General features: G+C 37.4%; 2 protein-coding genes across 4 annotated transcripts; both read left to right on the forward strand.

The window, feature by feature from the left end:
* Positions 1,206-5,312, forward strand: LOC109720454 (neutral/alkaline invertase 1, mitochondrial-like). The gene is made up of 6 exons (XM_020247579.1): positions 1,206-2,057; positions 2,751-2,916; positions 3,292-3,503; positions 3,903-4,396; positions 4,638-4,686; positions 4,777-5,312. Exons 1-6 carry the CDS (start codon positions 1,287-1,289, stop codon positions 5,101-5,103), a joined length of 2,019 nt encoding a protein of 672 aa, XP_020103168.1. The 5' UTR covers positions 1,206-1,286; the 3' UTR covers positions 5,104-5,312.
* Positions 6,961-9,965, forward strand: LOC109720455 (putative pentatricopeptide repeat-containing protein At1g56570). 3 transcript variants are annotated; one of them, XM_020247581.1, is made up of 3 exons: positions 6,961-7,685; positions 8,054-9,545; positions 9,702-9,965. In XM_020247581.1, exons 1-2 carry the CDS (start codon positions 7,098-7,100, stop codon positions 9,236-9,238), a joined length of 1,773 nt encoding a protein of 590 aa, XP_020103170.1. In that variant the 5' UTR covers positions 6,961-7,097; the 3' UTR covers positions 9,239-9,545; positions 9,702-9,965. The 3 variants fall into 3 exon arrangements, with proteins under 3 accessions (XP_020103170.1, XP_020103169.1, XP_020103171.1); XM_020247580.1 differs by having other exon boundaries at positions 9,719-9,965; XM_020247582.1 differs by having other exon boundaries at positions 8,057-9,545; positions 9,719-9,965.

The following is a 21,673-nucleotide window of genomic DNA, read 5'->3' on the forward strand; positions in this document are numbered from 1 at the left end:
TATGCAGGTAATTTTTTTGCTTCCTAGCCTAAATCTTCTTCTTTTTTTTTGCAACTCTCTGCACAGCAAATTCTCCAAACATTTTATTTCTAATTTAATGAAAATAATAATAGAGTCGTTTATGATATATTTCTTTAATTACTAAATTTCATTAATAAGGAAAACTACAATTTCGCCTAAACTCTTAATTTGAAAAAATAAAAATAAAAATTAAAGAGATGCGACCTACAAAAACCAAACTTAGGGATACTAATTAGAATGGCCTTTGAGAATCACCAAATCATTTAACAGGATTTTCACTAGCAAGTGATGGAGGATCAAATTGAAAGTTAAATAAAACGTTCGATCGTAAATTGTAAACTCTCTAAATAAATAAGATAAATTATTCGCCAAGCAATAAACTGTATAGAAATAATTGCCGCAAAATTAAGTACCCATATTCTTATATTCGCATAGTTTTGTGTTGATGTGGAAAATATTGTATGTTGCAACATTGATGGAACTTTTGTTTTTAGTTTTTTATAACTTAGCTTGGACTTCTATTGACTTTTTAGTACTCATGAGAGATGTAGCAGCAGAGAGAGAAGCACGATGAAAGGTTTTAGAATAATCAGAATATACGCGCACAACTTTTCAACTATGAAAATTTAAAATGATATTCTCTACTTTTTTTCTTATTTTGAATTAAAATTTGATTTTTTTAGAATTAATATAATTTTAGTCCAAAATTTTAAAAAAATTATTAGATTTATGATCATTTTCTCAAATTTTGAATTTTCATTTGGATCTGCATGTTCCAAACGTGGTCGGATTCAGCCCACTATCCATTCTTGGCGAATTCTTTAACTAACCCGTCGTCAATAACCGCCATACCAAAGATCTAACAATTAGTAAGAACCAGGTCCACCACGTCATCAGTGTATCTCAAACGATCGACTCTCCACATCATCCTTCTTTAAAATCACAACCGTCCAATAAATTTCTATTTTTTGAAAATTTAAAATGGAGATTTAAATAAAAATCGAGCGAACCGCTGATAATTTTGGTCCACAATGAGTTGGTGCACCAGGTTCAGAAATATAATTTGTATGTTTCTTCTAGGCGTTTCCCTTCACCCCACTTTCCTTCCCGAAATACCCCAGGCCAAAACTCTTCTCTCTCTTCTCTCTTTCTCTCTCTCTCTCTCTCTCTCCTCTTCCATCCTCTCCAATCCTCCGAACCCTCTCCTCGGACTCTTCTTCTCCCTCTCTCTCTCTCTCTCTCTCTCTCTCTCTCCTCCCATCGCCATGTCGCGTCTCCGCCCCTCCTCGCGCCGCCTCCTCTGGTGCGGCGGCGCTGCCGCCGCCGCCGGAATCTTCCCAAAATGCCCACACCACCACCACGTCCTCGGCCGCCGCCTACTCTCCTCCGCCGCCGCCGCCGCCGCCGCAGCCCGCCGCCTCCTCGACCCAGCCCCGCTCTCCCCCGATCCCATTCGTGTTCCACCACCTCGCCCCCTCGGGGGCGCTTTGGGGACCCTCCGCCGCCTCCACACGTTGCCGGAGCAGGTCTCCGGCGCCGGCCTCGGAGGCGGGGACAAGACCTTCGAGACTATCTGCATCCACGGGGTCGGCGCGAGGCCTCTCGTGGTGGAGAACGTGGCGGCGGCGTCCGGAGCCCTAGAGGACGACGAGGAGGAGGAGGCTAGGGTTAGGGTTAGAGAATCCGAGGTGGGAGAAGAAGGTGCCGTAACCCTAACGGAAGAGGAAGCTAAAGTCAAAGAGGGTAGCGGCAGAGACGCGATTTTGGACGGATCGGAGGTCGAATCGGAGGCGAGGAGGGAAAAAGAGGAGTCGGCGACGGAGAAGGAGGCGTGGTGGCTTCTGAATAGGGCGGTGGTGAGCTACTGCGGGAGCCCGATTGGGACCGTGGCGGCGAACGATCCCGGAACGGTGAACCAGATGCTCAATTACGACCAGGTTTTTATCAGGGATTTCGTTCCCTCCGCCATTGCTTTCCTCCTCAAGGGAGAGGGCGAGATCGTTCGCAATTTCCTACTCCACACCTTGCAGCTTCAGGTTAAATATCTTCTATTTTTTCGATCGAATACCTTGTTAGGCTATCATATTGGTACTATTGTTGTTTAGTAACTTCTTTTTAGGGTTGGCAATTTTGCTGAATACTTGGACATAATGTGCTTAATATTTTCATGAGAATGTTTTTTAAGTTGTTTAATTTTTGTTGGTAGGATGTGAAGAATTCTAGTAGTTGCTAAATCTGGCAAATTAAACTGAAGTGAATTGTTAGCACCTACCAGAGAACTCATTGGCGCCGCACTAAATGATTCCTAATTGCAATGAAAGGTAGCTAAAAGAAGTAATCTTAAGAAAAGCTGTTTGTGATGCACTAATGGGCAGTAACCTAATAAAGATATATACTGAGAATTACTTTATTCATGAAGGAGTTCCGTACTTTGTTATTACATAAGTTTTAGTAGTAGTTGATGAGCCAGTTAGTTCATTTTTCTTGTCGACACCATTGAATGATCTTGGTATGAGGAAAAACAAAAAATATTATGCGTAATTAAAGGTATTGAACTATGACATCCTGTTACTCTCCGTAGACAGGACTGTCTATATGCTTTTAGATCTCAACAAATATTGAATTTCGAATCTCTCAACATATGAATTCCTTGTAAACTACAATCCCTGCAAACCTGCTAATTTCAATTTTCTCACGTCTAAATGGTTTCTATGCTACTTGGTGAGCAGAGTTGGGAGAAAACTGTGGATTGCTACAGTCCTGGCCAAGGGCTAATGCCTGCTAGTTTTAAGGTTAGAACTGTGCCTTTGGATGGAAGCAACGAAGCGTTTGAGGAGGTTTTGGACCCTGACTTCGGAGAATCCGCTATTGGGCGTGTAGCACCTGTTGATTCTGGTGAGTATATGCTGTGTACTTTTATAGCTTTATGAGTGTTTCTTGTGTTTATACCTCCGCAAATATGTAAAACTGCATAAAACCCGTACAAAACCACGTACATGAGCATATCTCTGAGAAACCTTATGTATTTCCATTCATGACCCTGCCGTGGTATCTAAGCAAAAAACTTTTTAAGCAAATATACCCCTGATATGGCATGGATGCAAATTTAGGTTGTTCTTAGGGGTACACACGCAAACACCAACTCTGTATGGGTAGGTGTGCAATTTTGCATGTTTGTTGGAGGCCATTCTGTAATGGCAAATGGATCTGTTATTACATAGAATCAATGGATAATTAGAGGGATCTAATGGTTATCACTATTGTTGCTAGGACTTTGGTGGATTATTTTGCTGAGAGCTTATGGGAGGATTACTGGAGATTATGCGCTGCAAGAGAGGGTTGATGTACAAACAGGCATTAAATTGATTCTGAATTTATGTTTATCAGATGGATTTGATATGTTTCCTTCTCTATTAGTCACTGATGGCTCTTGCATGATTGATCGACGGATGGGCATTCATGGGCACCCTCTTGAGATCCAAGTAAGTTGATATAGTACATTTTCACTTCAGTGTTCTGTACTGTCATTTATATCAGTTAGGTGCCCTAAGCTTGCTAGTCTAGTTTCTTTGGGGACCTTTCTATTAATCCTATTAGAATTTGTGTTTGGATGGTGCTTAGGCTATATAGTCCTCAACGGTGCTTAGGCTATATAGTCCTCAACGGTGCTTAGGCTATCTTATTGACATGCGTTTTCCTTTTGTCCCAAGTTGGTCCATTCATAGTTTGTTTGATTAGAAAATGCAGAAAGATAGCTGAGGTAGCTTTTTTTTTTTTTCATTTATTTTCTGTCTTTTTAAGTTCTTTCCAGTCAAATTACATGATCTGCCAAAAAAAGTTTATAATCATTTTTCACTTTCTTAACAAAATTCATTTTGCAGGCTTTGTATTATTCAGCTTTGCGGTGCTCCCGTGAAATGATATCAATCAATGATGGATCTAAGAACCTCGTCCGCGCTATTAATAACAGACTCAGTGCTCTTTCCTTTCACATCAGGGAGTACTATTGGGTGGATATGAAAAAGATCAATGAGATATATCGTTACAAAACTGAAGAGTATTCGCATGATGCCATTAATAAATTCAATATATACCCAGAGCAGATTCCTTCATGGCTAGTTGATTGGATTCCTGAAAAAGGAGGATACCTGATCGGAAATCTACAGCCGGCCCACATGGATTTTAGGTTCTTTTCACTTGGGAATTTGTGGGCCATAGTCTCTTCTCTAGCCACTGAAAGGCAAGCGAAGGGCATTCTCAATCTTATTGAAGCCAAATGGGATGATCTAGTAGCAAATATGCCTCTTAAAATATGTTACCCTGCTTTGGAGTACGAGGAATGGCGTATTATTACTGGGAGTGATCCGAAGAACACGTGAGTGTTTTAATGGACTATCGTCTTTTTAGTGCTTTCCGAACAGCCTCTTTTTTCCCAAAAAAAAAAAAAATTACTTCAGGAGGTATGGGATGTTGTACACCTCTACGTAACCAAATTATCAAAAGTTCTCCACAAAAAAAAACATTTGATACATTTAAGATTATTAAGATTTTCGAACCTTTAGAAATTGTGGGCAATAATCATTTTTGTCTAACAAGAAGCATTGCTTTATGTGCAGCCCTTGGTCATACCACAATGGTGGATCTTGGCCGACGTTACTATGGCAGGTGGCTTTTCCATCACTTTTGACTCAATATCTGCCTTTCCCAATTATAATTCTGAAATTCTGAAGTTTTCTTCTGCATTACATTTGTCAGCTCACACTTGCCTGCATTAAGATGGGCCGACACGACCTAGCTGAGCGGGCTGTCTCCTTGGCCGAGAAGAGGCTATCGAATGATAAGTGGCCGGAATACTACGACACCCGATCAGGGAGATTCATCGGTAAGCAGTCGCGCTTATACCAAACATGGACGATAGCCGGATTCCTCACCTCCAAAATGCTTCTAGAAAACCCGGAAATGGCTTCGATATTAACATGCGATGAGGACCTCGAGCTTCTGGAAGGTTGTGCTTGTTGCCTCAGCAAAAGTGCTCGGATCAAGTGCTCCCGCTTAGCTGCCCGATCACAGGTCCTTGTTTAAAAGGTGGCCAAGTTTACCACCCCTACTTTTCTTTTTTCTTTTAAAGAAATAAATTACAGTGTACACGAGAGGAAAAAGAAAAATATATTGATAGAGGTGTTTGATTACTTCGAAAACAACAAAGGGATTCGTTTGTTCAGGTGAAAGTGGTTCACTTGCATGTTAGTATCTGTACATTAAATTTTCTTCTTGCCGGATATTTCTGTAAATATTGCCAACTTCTTACATCACTAACTATTGTACTGGACCATAGTCGATGCAACAGATTTTGACAGATCAGCAAATTGGATGATTTTAGAGATGTAAAGTTGTTTTAGTCAGCTATATATATATATATATATATATGTATATGGAATTATGTTACTATACTATCGATAGTACCAAATGTTTGGTACTATTAAGTTTTCGGCCGTTGGATGAAAGGATGTGCAATTAGGATAATAGTGGTCTCCGGGTAGGATGATAGTGATCTCCTGGTTGGATGATAATGGTTCCCTAGGGTTGAGTGGATGGTTGATTGAATAGTATAATCTAATGGATGGAAATGATCAAAAGGTAGATCTAACGGTAGAAACCTCGATAATATTAAGAGCTTGGTACTGTTGCTAGTAAAGTAGTTAGACTCATATAGAATTGAGCTCGTACCATTGAATTAAAGAATGTGCGGTTAGGCTGAAGTGGGACCCTTAGGGTTGAGTGAGTGGTTGGTTGAATAATATGATCTAATGAGTGAAAATGATAAAAGGAATAGATCTAATGGTAATAAATTTACAAATACCAAGTGTTTGATGTTTTTATAAGTACCATAGCCGGACTCTCTCTCTTTCTCTCTCTCTCTCTCTTTCTCTCTCTCTCTCTCTCTCTCTCTCTATATATATATATATATATATATATGAGTCTATGGGGGAGTAATTTGTTTTTTACATGAACTTTTAAAAGTTTTGATATCACTTACCTTAATCTTACAGAAGAATTTCATATATCAAACATATTTCTAGCCCTTCCTGATCGAGTATTTTGAGACCTTATAGAATATTCTTCTATCTGATGAATTGTTACATAATTTTGTTTGGCTGAAAAATATGTGTCGACTTCTGACAAACCTTGCCTGCATACTCTGGAATCAAAAGTTGCCAAAATTTCCAAGTTCAGGTTTCCGTCGCAAGATCCACTACATTTCATGTGAAATCTAAATGATGGATCTTAAATGATTCATAGACTATTCACCTATAGTAAGAAGTTGTCATGAAGACTCAAAATGAGAGCACTAAGGCCACAGTAAACAAGTTATCTGCAATCTTTCCTCAGCTTGCTCACAGTATTTGCTGTCGAAGCAGCGAACTTCCGTCCTCGGCTTTTGGGTGCTCCTGATTTGCTGCTGCTTCGACTGCCGCTGAGCTGAAAATCGATTGAGCAGCCGCCGTTCCTCCGAATTTGCGAATTGCAAACAACTGCTTTCGTCGTCGAGAAGCGCTCTAAAGAGCAAGAGGAGAGAGGCCATTTTCATGCAAAGGTCCATATTTTCCTTTCACTGTGTTCGTATGTTTTTATATCTGTCAATCTCAAGTTATTACTTGTACCTTAATTTCTGGTAGATCATATAAAACTGCTGTTGGGTCGCATGTAAAGATCGTGTGACCTGCTCGTTCAAATATTAATTGCTCGGCTTCGTAACAAAATAGAAACTAACCTCTTTTAATCGGTCAATGGTTGTTGATCCACCTGTATACTCGTCCGTTTAGGTGGAGTATTAAATTAAGTTAATCTTAGTTATGTTTGTGTATTGTAAACTTTGGAAAGAATAAGTACCTCAACTGTTCCTGGTACTCAAAAGTCTAAAAGACCGTTATGCCCTTCTCTCATCATTCCTTTTCGCTTTTATACCTGAAATCCCATTATTATCACGAAGAGATGCTAATCTTACAATTAAGTCGTCCAGATTTTTTCAAATTTAAATTCCCTTCCTCACCAGATAAGCAATTTTTTTTTAGAACATGTTTAAACTAAATTGCAAAAGATCCATACGTATATTTTATAAGGCCCATTATGGATCTGAAGCCCAGCCCAATTCAAGGCCCATTAGACCCCTCTCCCCCCGCGAGGCTACCACCATCATCAAGGCTCTATGCGGACGCGGCGCCACCGCGCTCGCCCGCAAGGTGTTCGACGAAATGCCCCACCGGGACGTGGTCGCCTGGACGGCCATGATCTCGGGCTACGCATCCAACGGCCTGCACGACGAGGCGTGGGCGACGCTCCGCCGCATGGCGGGCTCGGGCGCGGCGCCGAACGCGTTCACGCTCTCCGCACTGCTCGCGGCGTGCCGGGGCCCGGGGCGGCGCCGCGCCCGCGCTGCGGCGCACGCCTCCGCCGTGCGGCGCGGCCTCGGCGCCGCGCCGTACGTCGCCAACGCGCTCCTCGACGCGTACGCGTCCTGCGGCGACGGGGCCGTGGGCGACGCCCGGCGCTTGTTCGACGAAATGGCCGAGAGAACGGCGGTGACGTGGACGGTTATGATTGCGGGGTATGCCAGGTGGGGTAGGGCTGACGTGGCACTCGAGATGTTCAGGAGAATGGTCCTTGTGAGTATATTATACGCGACATGCATTTACCATACTAGAAATATGTTGGCCGGACCCGGTCTATAGACCGGAAGATATGACTACGTTCTTCTTAGTGGGAGTGGCAAATTGTGACCCGACCCGGTTCCCCAATCATGCCCGACTCGAAAAATATCCGGATCTAGACCCGTAATCCGCTTCGAAAAATCAGGTGTTCTGAGTTCTATAATTCTTATAGACTTATATATATACACCCCGAGTCGTTGAATCCAACTCCTAATAATTGTTTAAATAGACGTATATATCTACGTTTGAAGCAAATCTTACTACAAATGTGTCATCAATTTTACATTTTTAACATGCATATGACAATTCAATCTTTTACAAAGCAGGACAGCGTCGAGCCGAGCCCGTTTGCTTATTCCATCGCAATCAGCACGTGCGGCTCGATCCGACACCCGACACTCGGTCGGCAGCTTCATGCAGCCTCTGTTAAACATGATCTTATTTCCAACACCCCCCTCTCCAACTCGTTGATCGACATGTACTGCAAATGCACGAAAATTCGCCATGCAAAGTTGTTGTTCAACACCATGCGTCGAAAAGACGTGATCACTTGGAACACAATGATAGCCGGGCTCGACCGTCACTCTCCGCACGAAGCCCTTCAGCTGTTTCTCGAAATGCGCGTGCAAAACATGCGGCCGAATTGCTTCACTTTCACTAGCGTCGCGTCTTCCTGCGCTAGTCTCGCAGTTTTACGATGCGGGCGGCAAGTTCACTGCGCTGTGCTTCGGAGCGGGTTCGGAAATAACCTGCAGGTATGCAATGCGCTTATCGATATGTACGCCAAATGTGGGAGCGTGGACGAGTCGAAAAAGGTGTTTGATGAGATGTCCCGTAGAGACCTACTATCGTGGACATCGATGATGATCGGTTACGGGAACAACGGGTACGGCTACGAGGCAATTCGACTGTTTGACGAGATGGTAAATGTGGGTATCCAATTGGACCATGTTGTATTTCTGGGTCTAATCAGTGCTTGTAGCCATTCTGGGTTAGTCGAAGAAGGATGGGAGTACTTTAATTTGATGAAAACCGAGTATCATGTCGAGCCTAATTTGGAGGTCTATGGTTGTGCTGTAGATCTGTTAGGACGTGCAGGGAGGATCGAAGAAGCCTTTGATTTAATACAGAGAATGCCGTTTGAACCCGGCGAATCGATTTGGGGGGCGCTTCTCGGAGCTTGTAAGATGCATAAGAATGTAATCTTGGGTAAATTGGCGGCGAAAAAGATAATGGAGTTGAAGCCAAGAGGGGCGACGACTTATGTTCTACTTTCGAATATTTATGCTGCGGAGAGAGAATGGGGTGAGTTTGCGAAGGCGCGGAAGGCGTTGAGAGGGACGAGTGATAAAAAAGAGGCAGGGATGAGTCGGATTGAGGTTAGCGATAAGTTGTGCAGCTTTGTAGCTGGTGATAATACTAGTTACTATGTTGGTTTGTGCAGTGATGTGTTGGATAGTTTGGCTCGGCATATGGATGAGAACTCGCAATTGGAATTTATAAGCTGATGGTGTTGCATAGTGTTAATTTAGATATATAGCTCGGGAGCGCGGTGAAACTGTATATTGATCTTATTTTTCTGGACTTTGTAAAGGGCGACTTGCGTGAATGCACAGTATCATCCATCTTAGATTGATTTTGCGAATAAAATACGGGGTAGAGTTTAAGAAGAAGATTCGGAAATTGGTGTCTCAAGAAGAGGGTCTATCAGTTTGCTCTTTGAGCTGGTACATAGTGAAAAAGTTTTGGAACAACTCGGAGAATAAGAAGTTCAACTATCTGATCCAAGTTGCTTTTAGCGAAATCGCTCACCAGGTATAGCTAAATTAGTCATTTTGCTTTTGCCATTCTTTCCTTGCCGTTGAGACGTAACGTAACAAGGATGTTTATGGCTATTAATTTCATGTTAAGAATGTTAACTGGTTTTTTTTTTTTTTTTTTTCNTTTTTCGCCATCTGGTAATTTACGAAGATATACACTTATCACAGAACAAATACATCAGCCTTGTTATTGGCTTTACCACTTAGGATGTACATGCTAGAGAAGCAGACGATGACGGCGCAAATTGTCTTTTTACAATTCAACTGTCCAACCTACACTTATCTCATGAGGAACAGAACTACAGAAGAGCCAAAAAGTCCAAGATATTTCTGAGGGGAGGGAAAACCACAGCCTCAGCTTTGTCTGATGCCTTATACTTGTGTTTGATTCTTTCTCACTCCTCTCTATCCTCTCCTTCTCATTGATTAAAACAAACATGCTAAGCAATTTAGCATCGGCGTCTCCTCCCTCTCTCTTCTCAAATTTCCTCCATCGTCGGAAGCCCTGCTTTTCGCACTCTAAACCATTGTGCAGCAGCCTCAGTAAGGAAAGAAGAAAAGGCACTAAATTCAAATGGCTCTCTATCTCCTTTTCGCTTTTCGGGTCGGGGTTCTTCCTGGGCCCTCTTCTCGATGGCCTGCATTCGAGGGTCAATCTCCAAGTGTACCGAAATTGGGCCGTCGATATCGGCCCTCTTCGCACCAACATCCTCGTACTGTTTCTTTCAAATTTTCCCTCCATATATATTTTTTTCTTTAATTGAAGTACAATCTCTATGGTTATTATTAGGTCCCTCTCCTCCTTGGGGCGTTTTACTGCACTATCGGATTGCTGCAGCTCTACTTGGATGAAAAGGCCACTTCTAGTAATGCAAAGCCTTCAGGGAGCTTGAACAAGGCGGCGATATCACTAATGTGCGTAATCTCAGTGGCACAAAATCTTTCGGTAAATACGTATCGAGACGCCCTGAACTGTAGGCCATTCTGAAATAGACCGCTCAACTTTATTTTCAAACATTTGCTCGTTTCTGTTAAACGTAATTGCGATTCTGATGAATTGAAGAGCTTTACCGGCTTTAAATCGATCCATTTTTCTCTCTATTCTTTGCCGTCAGAGCCCTTGCATTATTCGTCGAACTGAGCGCTGAACTGTACAAAGCTGGAGTTCCGAGCAACGTTGAAGCCTACATACTATTTGCAGCAGCAGAATTTTTGTGGCTATTGCTGGATGGAACATGGCTAGGGTTTGCGCTCGCGTGCTTTGTCGGCATTGCATGCCCTATTGCTGAGATCCCATTAATGAAGTAATTTGCCTAACATTTTTTAAACTTCTGATTATTAGCTCAACATTCTCTTTCAAATCATTTTTTGTTTTTCAGTTTTGGCCCACTTTTTTTCCTTTTCCAGTTAAACCTCTTAGGGGCATTCCATGCAAAGATGTTTCAGCTAAAACCGAAAAATGGCCGAAAAACGTGCCAACATTTTTTTTATTGATTGCTGCTTCTGTATCATCAAATATTACAGGATTTTTCACCTCTGGAATTACCCAAATGCTGATATCCAACTATTTGGTGAGGTAAAACCCTCATTTCTTTTCCCCCCCCTCAGTGGTTCTTCAAATTGCTAAGCAATGAGAAATGTATAAATGGTATTGTTTCCTCTTTTCGCAGGGGCTGATCAGTTGGACAACTACCTGCTATTTTGTTTACACTCCATTTTTGATCAATTTGTCGCGTTGGCTCAAGTCGTCCTTCGCCGATGATAGCGATCAAATAGTTCAGTAGGCATACAGCAGCAGCAGCAGCAGCAGCAGTTCCGATGAAACAATGGATTTCTCAAAAATGACGGTATCGGAGAAGTGTCATTTGATTTTATATTAACACTCTCGTTCACGCCTTGGCTCAGAATTTCTCAATAAGCCCAAATTGTTGACGTTGGGTCAAACTAGTTTTGGGTTTTCTTTTAACTACTATTTAAACAACAGAACTGTTTACTGTTTGATACAACAAACTCGAAACTTCTTGCTCTGATCATGTCTTGCGAAAGATTTGAATGTTCCAATAACTTAAGCTAGCAGAGAAAGTAGTACCGTACCTGCTATAGGACACGAAAGTGTACTCCGTATTTAACTGATGTACACGGAAACGAATTAAATACACAATGTGATCAGTTTAGCCTGAGGTGCTAGCTCATTTATGTGGCCATATAAGGTTACCTGTTTCATTATAGAAATGAAGTAATGCACAGCTCAAAGACAATGAATCTGGTTATCAGCAAGAGTGACCAAATAGATACATATCTTCTTCAGTAGTAATACTTTTTGGTACAAACTTACCGAATTTATTTGAACTAAGGACTATTTTGAATTGACTACTAAATCTTTCAAACTTAGTTTTACTGTCTAATTTTTTAATTTATTTGATTTGAGTCGGCCAATAATATTTTAATTTTAAAATCTGAATGCGTTGTTTATTTTTATAGGTTTAGGTAGCATACTTCATGCAATTGCTGCAATTATAGATTAATTAAGCTAAGTAGTAATTAGCTTATATTTTGAAGTCAAAGTGTCGTTGGCCGGTTCAAATCAAACAAATTGAAAAATTAGATAATAAAATTAGAACTTTTAAAAATTGGGCAGTCGATTCAAAACGACCATTAGTTCATGTAAGCTATGTACATTTTTACATATTTTTTTTAGAGAGAATGATAGCATGTTACTGCTTAGTTTATTTTAAAAAAAAATAAATTTAACTAAAAATATAAAGTACGGGTACCAACCAACTATAAAGTTTTTTATCACTTGCGGTAGAGACGGTCGATTTCTTTAGCCGTAACACTACTCTGGATAAATTACCACCCTATGCAATTTTCTCAGAAATGGTAAATGTACTATAATCCCTCTTGAGTTTAAATTTGAAATTTGTGATATATATATATATATAAAAACAAGATGACATATTCTCTCACTTAATGAATGGCACATCTTTTTGTCAGATGGTAGTTGGCTCTTATTTTATTCTCTTGCACCAAAAATGTATACAAAACTCACCAAATTCAAAAGCTTCATTAATAAGAACATGCACTTCTCTTCCCTAACATGGGAGCTACAGCACAAAATAAATGATAGCAGTGCAGTAGCACATTGTGATTCTTCACCATTTTGGGTAGCAAAATTATTAGTTACTAACCGACCGTCCCTGGCGTAAGCGACAAAGGACTTGGCAGTTGGTACTCGAGATCCCAAGTTCGAATTCTAATTGATTCACATTTCCAGCTAAGTTTATTTCTAAGTGAAATAAACGAAACGGATAACGTGCTATCTATTTTTTTTTTAAAAAAATTTATTAGTTACTATTATTGGCTAAAAAGCCCAATAATTGTTAATCAGTAGTGTCACATTATTTCTTAGAGATGAATTATTAGTTATCTCGTGGCAGAAAAATAATATGATAATTAAAATAGCCACCACTTTACTAATGTGTTTAAAAAAATTACATGGAGGTTAACAAAACAGTGATTAAAATATAAATCAAAGTTTAGTATCTCAATTAAAATAAATTATAGTTTGATGACCCAAATTAAAGCCTAAAGGAGAGTTCTCTCCAAAAGTAATATGCCTCATTTAAAAGAGTTCAATTTGTTGCTCTTCTGAGGATATTAGCCACCTAAGAAAAGTGGGCTTTCTATGTATTTAGTATGTTCAAATTTTTTTTTTCACAAATAACCTCATAAAATTTATAATTATAAAATTAGTCATATTCCTGCCACGTAAACGTCACGCGAGCATGGCTGGAAGTCCAGATTAAGTTGAACACGGTGAATAATTCACCGTGTTAGGACACAAAATGAATAATTCACTATGTTCAACTTAAACTTATATAACTTAAATTTATATATTGTATAAGTTTAAGTTGAACACGGTAAACTATTCATGACGTCCAAACAACGGTGAATGAGTGGTTCACAGTATTCAACTTATTCCATACTCATATGACATTTGCTTGGCGGAGATAGGATCAATCTTGTAAATATAAATTTTGTGAGGTTATTTATATAAATTTTTTTTTTTTAGTAGGCTAAAATGCAGAAAAAAAATCCCCCAAAAAAAAGTTCATGGAAATCAAGTTTTGTTCACTTGTGCATCAATCTTTGTTAGAAAGCAAAAATGCATCAAACTTTTCCATCATTCAAACTTAATTACACCTTTGCACTCTATCAAGTCCATCGTATCAATTCCATAGCTTTGTTATTGTACTTTTAAGTTTTGGTAAAAAAGTATAAAATTTATCCAAATTATAGTCCATTTTTATTTTAGTACTCAAATCTTTCAAAATTTGATTTTAGAGGTTAGAATTTTAATTGGTTTGATTTAAATAATTTGAAGATTCTTCGGATATAAAATTTAAGCTAATTAATTATTTTAATAAATTTATAGTTACACAGATTGAATAAAATATACTAATTAAATACGTAAAGATACTAAAGCTTAAATTAAATAAACTAAAAGATTAAATAGTAAACTCAAAATTTTTAAAATTTAGACAGTTAATTAAATTTGAATGAATAATAGTCAAGTTTTATACATTTTATCCGAGACCGCACGCATGCATTTGAGTTCGTGCACCTAACTTATGCCTCTCGGGTCCGACTATTCAGAATGCACTAACCATATGAGCACATATATCGCGTCTAAAACCTGCTTCGTTCGGGTCCAGTTATTTTGAGTGCACCAAAGAGTGTAGGATCATCAAATCATCATCGGCTCTGATATCACTTGTTAGGAAGATCTAAACCCAGGCCGAGCCCACGCGAGGCCGAGGGAGGATGTGTTATATTTAATAAAAAAAGTTTAAGCCTATTAATTAGGTCCGGACTGACTAGTCTATATATATCAACCAACTACTTTTTTATGAAATAGCTAATATGGTACAATTCATATATAAATTCTTAACAGGAAAAACTGAACTACTAGCCAGCTACCACATTATATGCACGCTCGTGCGCACGTGCACACACGCATATATACATAGAGAGAGAGAGTCTAACTATACTGTTTTTAAAAACACCGAGCATTTGGCGTTTATAAGTTTTTTATAGTTAGATTTATTACTTTGATCATTTTTATCTGTTAGATCATATTATTCAACCAACCATTCATTCAATTTTATGGAGGCGCACATCTCTTAATATAAGGTCTAAAATAATTTGTTTTTTTTTTTTTTTGAGAAAAAGATAGCAAGCTACTTGCTTCATTCATTAAGTAAAATGAACTGAGCGTACATGATGGAAGCAGCTAAGGCCTCTGAAGAAAGGCGAGGAAAGAGATCGAAAAAGGTGCAAAAAGATTACAAAAGCAAGAGTGGTGTCGGGAAGATGGAAGTGTAAGTTGGAGAGCTAGCAAATTGTTATCGCAGCACGTTCCAGTCGCTCATCAGAAGGTTGACCCGTTCAAGTGCCCGGCTGGCATTGGCCGGTATTGCCCGGAATATAGAGTTGTTTCTGTCCGTCCAATAATTTGGTATTTTTAAAAGTATAGAAATCAATTCTATATATGTATGTACACAGAGAGAGAGAGAGAGAGAGAGAGGGGCCAAAGTGGCCAAAGTGTAATTAATGTTAATGAATGACTACAGTACTAGCTCTCCAGCGCAATTTATTGAAGGGCTCCTTAATAAAACCTCATTGAGACAGTTTATACGTAAATCTTATAATTTGAAGGGCTCCTTAATGAGATCTCATTAAGACAGTTTATTCGTAAATCATATAATAATTTACTCTGCGTCCAAATCCTAATAAGGTCTTATTCCAATTGAAAACCTATTAGCTTTTTTTCCCCTCTTTTTTTTTCTTTTGTGTGTGTCCGGCGGGGGATTGAGTTTTTTCTTTTTTTTTAGAAAAAGGTAACACACTATCTGTTTTATTCATTGAATTTATGAATTAGGCTATATGGATGAGGCAACGGTAGTCTCGGGTGGGAGTGGAAAAAAAAAAAAAACACTCCCTACATCAGAGCCTCCGATTAGCCCGAAGTAAAAATTCCTAAAGGTTCAGAAGTTACTTAATCCTCCTAAATACAAGAAGGGGATCCGGTCGAGCCTTTCTAAAGATCACGTCGTTTCTAGTCCCCCAAATAATTCACTAACATTGCGACCAATCCGGTTAACTTCGGGCTCGTCGCTTGCAGTCCGGTCCCAGCGGACCAATAATGGGTGTTAATGGGGCGGATCAGATAAGCAGTGCCGTGGACCAGAATCCGCTAAGCCCATTAAATCAACTTGGGATTCTAATTGTGCATATATTAATACATATATATCTGGGCCCAATGCAGTACAAACTGGGTCGTGACTCGAAATCAGATTAGGTGGAAACAACATTAAATGCATTGTCCCCCCTGATAATTATGCCACGTCACTGTTATGCCATAAATTCTATTCTTTTACACCCTCCTCTTTGTGAAAAATTCTAGAATGCAACGGGTATATTAGTGACGTGGCGTAACAAATCAATCAAATTAATTTTTTTAAAAATATATGTTCCATCATGATTATAAAAAAATATTTTTATTGTACTTTTGTTTGAAAAGAAGGAATGTGATTGGCTTGTTATTGATGACGTGGTGGTGCAAGTGTGACAGTGTAGAATTCCTCCCTCTTTGGCAACAGGCCAACAACTAACTTAAACAAAAGGACTTTTTCTTTTTTTCTTTTTTTCTTTTTTTTACATTTAGCCCTTTAATATTTTTTTTTTTTACAAATAATCTTAATAAATTTATAATTGTATAAAAATATAAAGTATACTAACTAAATCTTTAATCATAAAAAATGACGCATTCCAAGTTTCAAGTCAACATGCCCTCAACGAACTCAAATCAACAAACTGAAAAATTAAATAGTAAAATCAAATTTTTAAAAAATGGAGTAGCTAATTCAAAAAGATTTGTGGCTCAGATAGTTCCAATACCTTCTTATCTAACTTTCACCTGTTCTGATAATATTTAAAACAAATACAAATCTCGTCTTAGGACCGTACCCGACTAAAATAAACATGAATCCACTCTGATGGGATTTTTGTTCTATTACGACTAGGCTATCATATTGATCTCTGAGTCTCATTTCATAACCATGTCTCACTAGAAACAAGAATTTTAAATAACTTTATACTAATGACAAATTTAAGATTACATGGGAAAGAAAAGCACATTAGTTGCTCTGTGGAGGGATCTGAATTCCAGAAAGAAATATACAACTACGACGGCGCCGAGGTAGACCATGTAGAGCCGGCCAAATATCCGAATTGGAACTGCGGACGAGACCAGAATTACCACTTCTTGAGTTCCATACCTTCAGGTGGNATATATGTAAATATAAATTTGTTAGAATTATTTGTAAAAAATTTTTTGTGAGGGCGCTAAATGTAAAATAATCCCAAACAAAAATATAGAAATTTGTTTTTTTTTTTTTTTGAGAGAGATAGATAGTACGCTACATTTTTCGTTTATTTCATTAAAAATAAATTTAGCTAGAAATGTAAATCAATTAGGATTTGAACTTGGGATCTCGGATACCAACAATCAAACCTTTTGCCACTTACTTTAGAGAGTAGGAAATAATATTATTGTTGTCATTTAGTACAAAGAGTGTGCGGTTCCTCCAAAAAGTATGACAATTTATTAATTTTTTTAAAAAAATTATGAAAACACATTATACTTTGAATAAAAAAAAATCTAGAAAAAAATTACTTTTTTGAAATTTACAAAAAAAAAAAAAGTGTTTTAGGAATATTTTTTTTTTCTAGCGACCAAATGGGCAGAAACTTTTTTTTTTTTCAGCTAAAAAATTATTCCGTGACACTTTTTGAAAAAGAAAGTAGTTTTCCTATGCACGAGTCTACAAAAAAAAAAAAGAAGCGATTCTTTTAATCGATTCATGCACACAATATTACATTTGAAAAATCTTGTTTTTGTTTATTTCGTTATAATTAAATGACGATTCCATTAGCGATATCAAAATTGATAAATATTTTTTAATACAAGTGATATTAAATTTGAAAAATGGCTCTTTTTTTTAATATATATTTTTACTATTAGATGAGAGTTTAAATCATGTTCTTGTATACATACTCTCCGATGCTCCCCCACGGCCCCACATTATATTGCTAAAGTAATTAATGGAAACAGTGCATGCACATGACATGGCCAGCAAAATTTCAGTGTATGTCCATGACTGGATAAATGTTACCTTTACTATTCCTATATTGCAATTTGGTTCAAGTTATTTCAATTAGAATATTTTAGTTTCTAAACTCTCGTATGTGTTGAGCTGAAATACTATCAGTAGCAAACGAATTTCGTTGCCACCCATTTATTTTCGATAATGAAGCTTCCAAATCGACGATCGGCACCGTTGAACATGATCTATACTACCTGAAGCATCAAGAAACTAAATTTCATGTTTTTTTTTTTTATATAGTTTTCTTATCCATCGAGTAGATGCAAAAATGAACGGTTGAAAATAAATATTCTTTAAAAAGTGATGATAGGAGTTTATAATCAAGATCAAGAGTATAGATCTTATTGTAAATAGTTTTAAAAAATTTCTAATTAAAATTTAATTGATTTGGATATCTTTACGCCGTTAAACGAGAAAACGTCTCATATTGGCCGTTAAAATTATAGATTTTGAAACCCTTTGATCATTAGTCTAATGATGTTGAAAAGATTTGAAATTTGATTTCTAGATACTTAAAGTGGTATAGATCATGTTCGATGATACCGATCGTCGATTTGGAGGCTCCGTCATCGAAAACAAATCGATGGCATCAGAGCCTTTTGGTCCTGATAGCATTTTAGCTCAACTCCTCTTATTTATTCTGTGCGCTAGTCCCTCACTACCTAAAAAAATAAAAGTTAAATAATAAAACATTCAAATAGTCCCTATAATTTTAATTTAAACACTCATTAGTTTATGATCCAGCACTAGTTTCTGATCTTAAATTAGGTTTTTTTTTTTTACACTAATAAAGGATAAATTACTACATGCAAAAAAAAAAGAAAGGAAAACTTCAAATACCCCTTCTGTGGTTTGGCACTTTTTCACTTTAGTACCCTGTGGTTTCAAGTGTATCAAGTTAGTACTATGTGGTTTCGCATTTTCTCACTTTAGTACCCTATGGTTTCAAGTATATCAAGTTAGTACCCTGTGGTTTCAATTTTCTCTTTTTATTATCCATTTCGGGTTATATAATTTAACGAAATATTAAACCACAGGATACTAAAGTAAGAAAATACGAAACCACATAGTACTAATTTGATACACTTGAAACCATAGGGTACTAAAATGAGAAGGTGCGAAATCATATGATACTAACTTGATAAACTTTAAATCACAGGATATTAAAATGAGAAAGTACGAAACCGCGAGGGGAGGTATTTGAAGTTTTTTCTAAAAAAAATAGAGATCAAGTTGCAATATTAAAATAGTGCAGGAACTACCAAGTACCAACACACCAATGAATGAACACATGCATCACCCTGGAGGGTAGGGCATGTTGTATGGTTTTTATGGCTAGCTAGCCACCAAATTGGCCACTGGCAAAGTCTGATCTGATTCATGCTGATCTCCCCCACCCCAACCTCCTTAAATTCTACAATGAAATCTACCAACCCTAAAGCCCATGTGTATTTAATATTTTATTATTATTATTATTATTATTATTATTATTATTATTGCAGGAATCTTAATTAGCATTCACTACATGCCATGCACAATAACAATCCCTTTGAAATGAAAGGAACTTATTATTATTATTATTATTGTTATTATTATTATTTTTGCTTCTCAATAAATGATGAAGGAATTATTGTCTTGGAAGAATTGGCTAACTCGTTTAATATGGAAATTGATATTGTCAGAGCAGAGATATTATTTTTAATCACAATTTAAACATGTTTGCTCTAGAAATTATTGAAATTGTTTTGATGATATCAATTTTTTATTTAATTTATATCTCAACTTGTACTTATTACTAAAATAAGTAATTCTTACTTATATCCGAACCAAACGCAGCTATAACGAATTACAAGTATATTCCTACAAACTTCAACTTTTAACTCTTATTCATGTAAAAGTTGAGTGATATTCATATTTGTTTATCTGGTTTGTTATCGTTAGAAAACTGTTTATTTTTTAACAGCAGATTAGTGAAATATTAATTTAATTTGTCATTATAAATATGTCCATCCAAAAGCTCCAACTGCTATAATCGTGCAGAAATGTCTCCCCAAAAATTTTTCAATGGTCATCTTCTTCCTCATCTTCTTTTTCTTTAAAATCCAATCCAATTCACCATTGTTGCAACCCTTTCTCTCTCTCATTTTCTCCTAAATTTTTTTTTGAGCAAAATAATAAAAGGTTATAGAAAATATTGAATGGAAAAGCAACATAGTTCGTCGTAGGCGAAGCAACACGCGTCATAGATGAATAGGGACAGAGAATTCTAATTATGGATTCGAAATTAGTATGAAGGAGAGAGAGGAAGAGAAAGAGGAAGAAGTTCTTATTGTTAGGGTCTCGATTAAGAGAAGAAGGTATAATATAAGAGGGGTAAACATATTAATTTATCTCATTAACTAATCAGGATTAAGTAATTTACCTATGATTACCCAATTTTTCTAATGGATCCCAACGGCAGTGGCATATTCGAAAACTCAGAACTTTTGTAAAAATAACATAAAAAAGTTAAACTTTATAAAAATATATTTACAACTCATTATATTTGCAATAAGCTGTATGCAATTAACCTTTCCTCAATAGCTGTTAGTTAGACAAATTAAATTTAAGTGACCGTTAAATATTTCTAAACATTCAAAGGAAAGGAAAAAATCTGAAATCTTAAGAGCCACATAATAGTCACGTCCTCATGGTAATTCTATTAATAGATCAAAAATAAGTTGGAGTTGTCGATTAAAAGTAGAGTCGTGCTATGTTTTTCGATTCGATTGAGCAAGCCGAATAGACTCGCTGAATCGGAGATCGCATTGATTAGGGAGGGGGTGTCGGGATGTACGTCGTTTGGTCCTAAACCGAAAGCCAAGCCAAACCAAACCAAACCAAATAAGACTATTTGGATCGATTTATATAGTTTACGGCTTGATTTAATTTTGAAATTTACTAAAATTTGATCTTTTATTTCGGTTTTGGTTCGGTCTGAACATGTTTTTTAACCAAACCGAATAGTAATATTTTTTTCACGCATTGTGCCTAAGCTGTTTATTAAAATTTTATATTTATAAATTATAATGATTCAAGTTTTGATCTTAAATTATAAATTAATTTATAAAAAATACAAAATCTAGAAATTAATTACAAAACCGAACCAAACCGGATCGGTTTTGAGTATAAATCGGTTTACTTTGGTTCTAACAAAACATACGGTTCAATCTAGAATCTGCCTCAAAACTAAACCAACCAGAGAGTCGATTAACCGACCGTCCCTAGAGCAAGTGGCAAAGGGCTTGATGGTTGGTATTCGAGATCCAAGTTCGAATCCTAGTTGATTCACATTTCTTGCTAAGTTTATTTCTAAATAAAATAAACGAAGCATGTAGCGTGCTACCTATCTCTCAAAAAAAAAAAAAAAAAAAACTAAGAAAGTCGATTACAACCTCTAAGAGAGGCAAACCTTGTTGTATAAGCCCCTTTAAGTCTAGGATGCAAACGGAATTCTGGTTGTGGAGTTCCCATCCGATCCGCTCCGAATGGATATGCAAATGAGAACAAATTATAAAAAAAATATTATCCGCAATGGAATTCATCCTGATCCGCGAAGTAAATGGAGCCGAAGGCAGGACGAACTTTTTTTTTTTTTTTTGGATCCGTTCCTCGATCTGCTAAATATTCGTCAAAAATTCGCTCTAGTCCTAATCTATCCCAAATAAAGCAGTAAGTAAAAACAAAGAATTAAAATTAATCTACTCTGATCCTATAAAAAAACAGAGTGTTAGCCCAAAAATCCCTCCCGCCTCCGGATCTGCCCGTCTGCATCTTACTTCCATCCACGTTGTATGGTATTATTGTTAAGTTACATAGTATTATTTTAAGCTCATTAAAGTTTGAATAGTGAAAT

Source organism: Ananas comosus, linkage group 14 (assembly GCF_001540865.1).
Source record: "Ananas comosus cultivar F153 linkage group 14, ASM154086v1, whole genome shotgun sequence".
NCBI lineage: Eukaryota > Viridiplantae > Streptophyta > Magnoliopsida > Poales > Bromeliaceae > Ananas > Ananas comosus.

What these genes read in the sequence shown, in the direction of transcription:
- LOC109720454 (XM_020247579.1), top strand. Translation starts at nt 1,287, where the DNA reads ATGTCGCGTCTCCGCCCCTCCTCGCGCCGCCTCCTCTGGTGCGGCGGC. An exon ending in TCCACACCTTGCAGCTTCAG is followed by an intron (nt 2,058 to 2,750) that starts GTTAAATATCTT and finishes CTTGGTGAGCAG; the next exon opens with AGTTGGGAGAAAACTGTGGA. An exon ending in GGCCGACGTTACTATGGCAG is followed by an intron (nt 4,687 to 4,776) that starts GTGGCTTTTCCA and finishes TACATTTGTCAG; the next exon opens with CTCACACTTGCCTGCATTAA.
- LOC109720455 (XM_020247581.1), top strand. Translation starts at nt 7,098, where the DNA reads ATGTTTAAACTAAATTGCAAAAGATCCATACGTATATTTTATAAGGCC. An exon ending in TGTTCAGGAGAATGGTCCTT is followed by an intron (nt 7,686 to 8,053) that starts GTGAGTATATTA and finishes TCTTTTACAAAG; the next exon opens with CAGGACAGCGTCGAGCCGAG.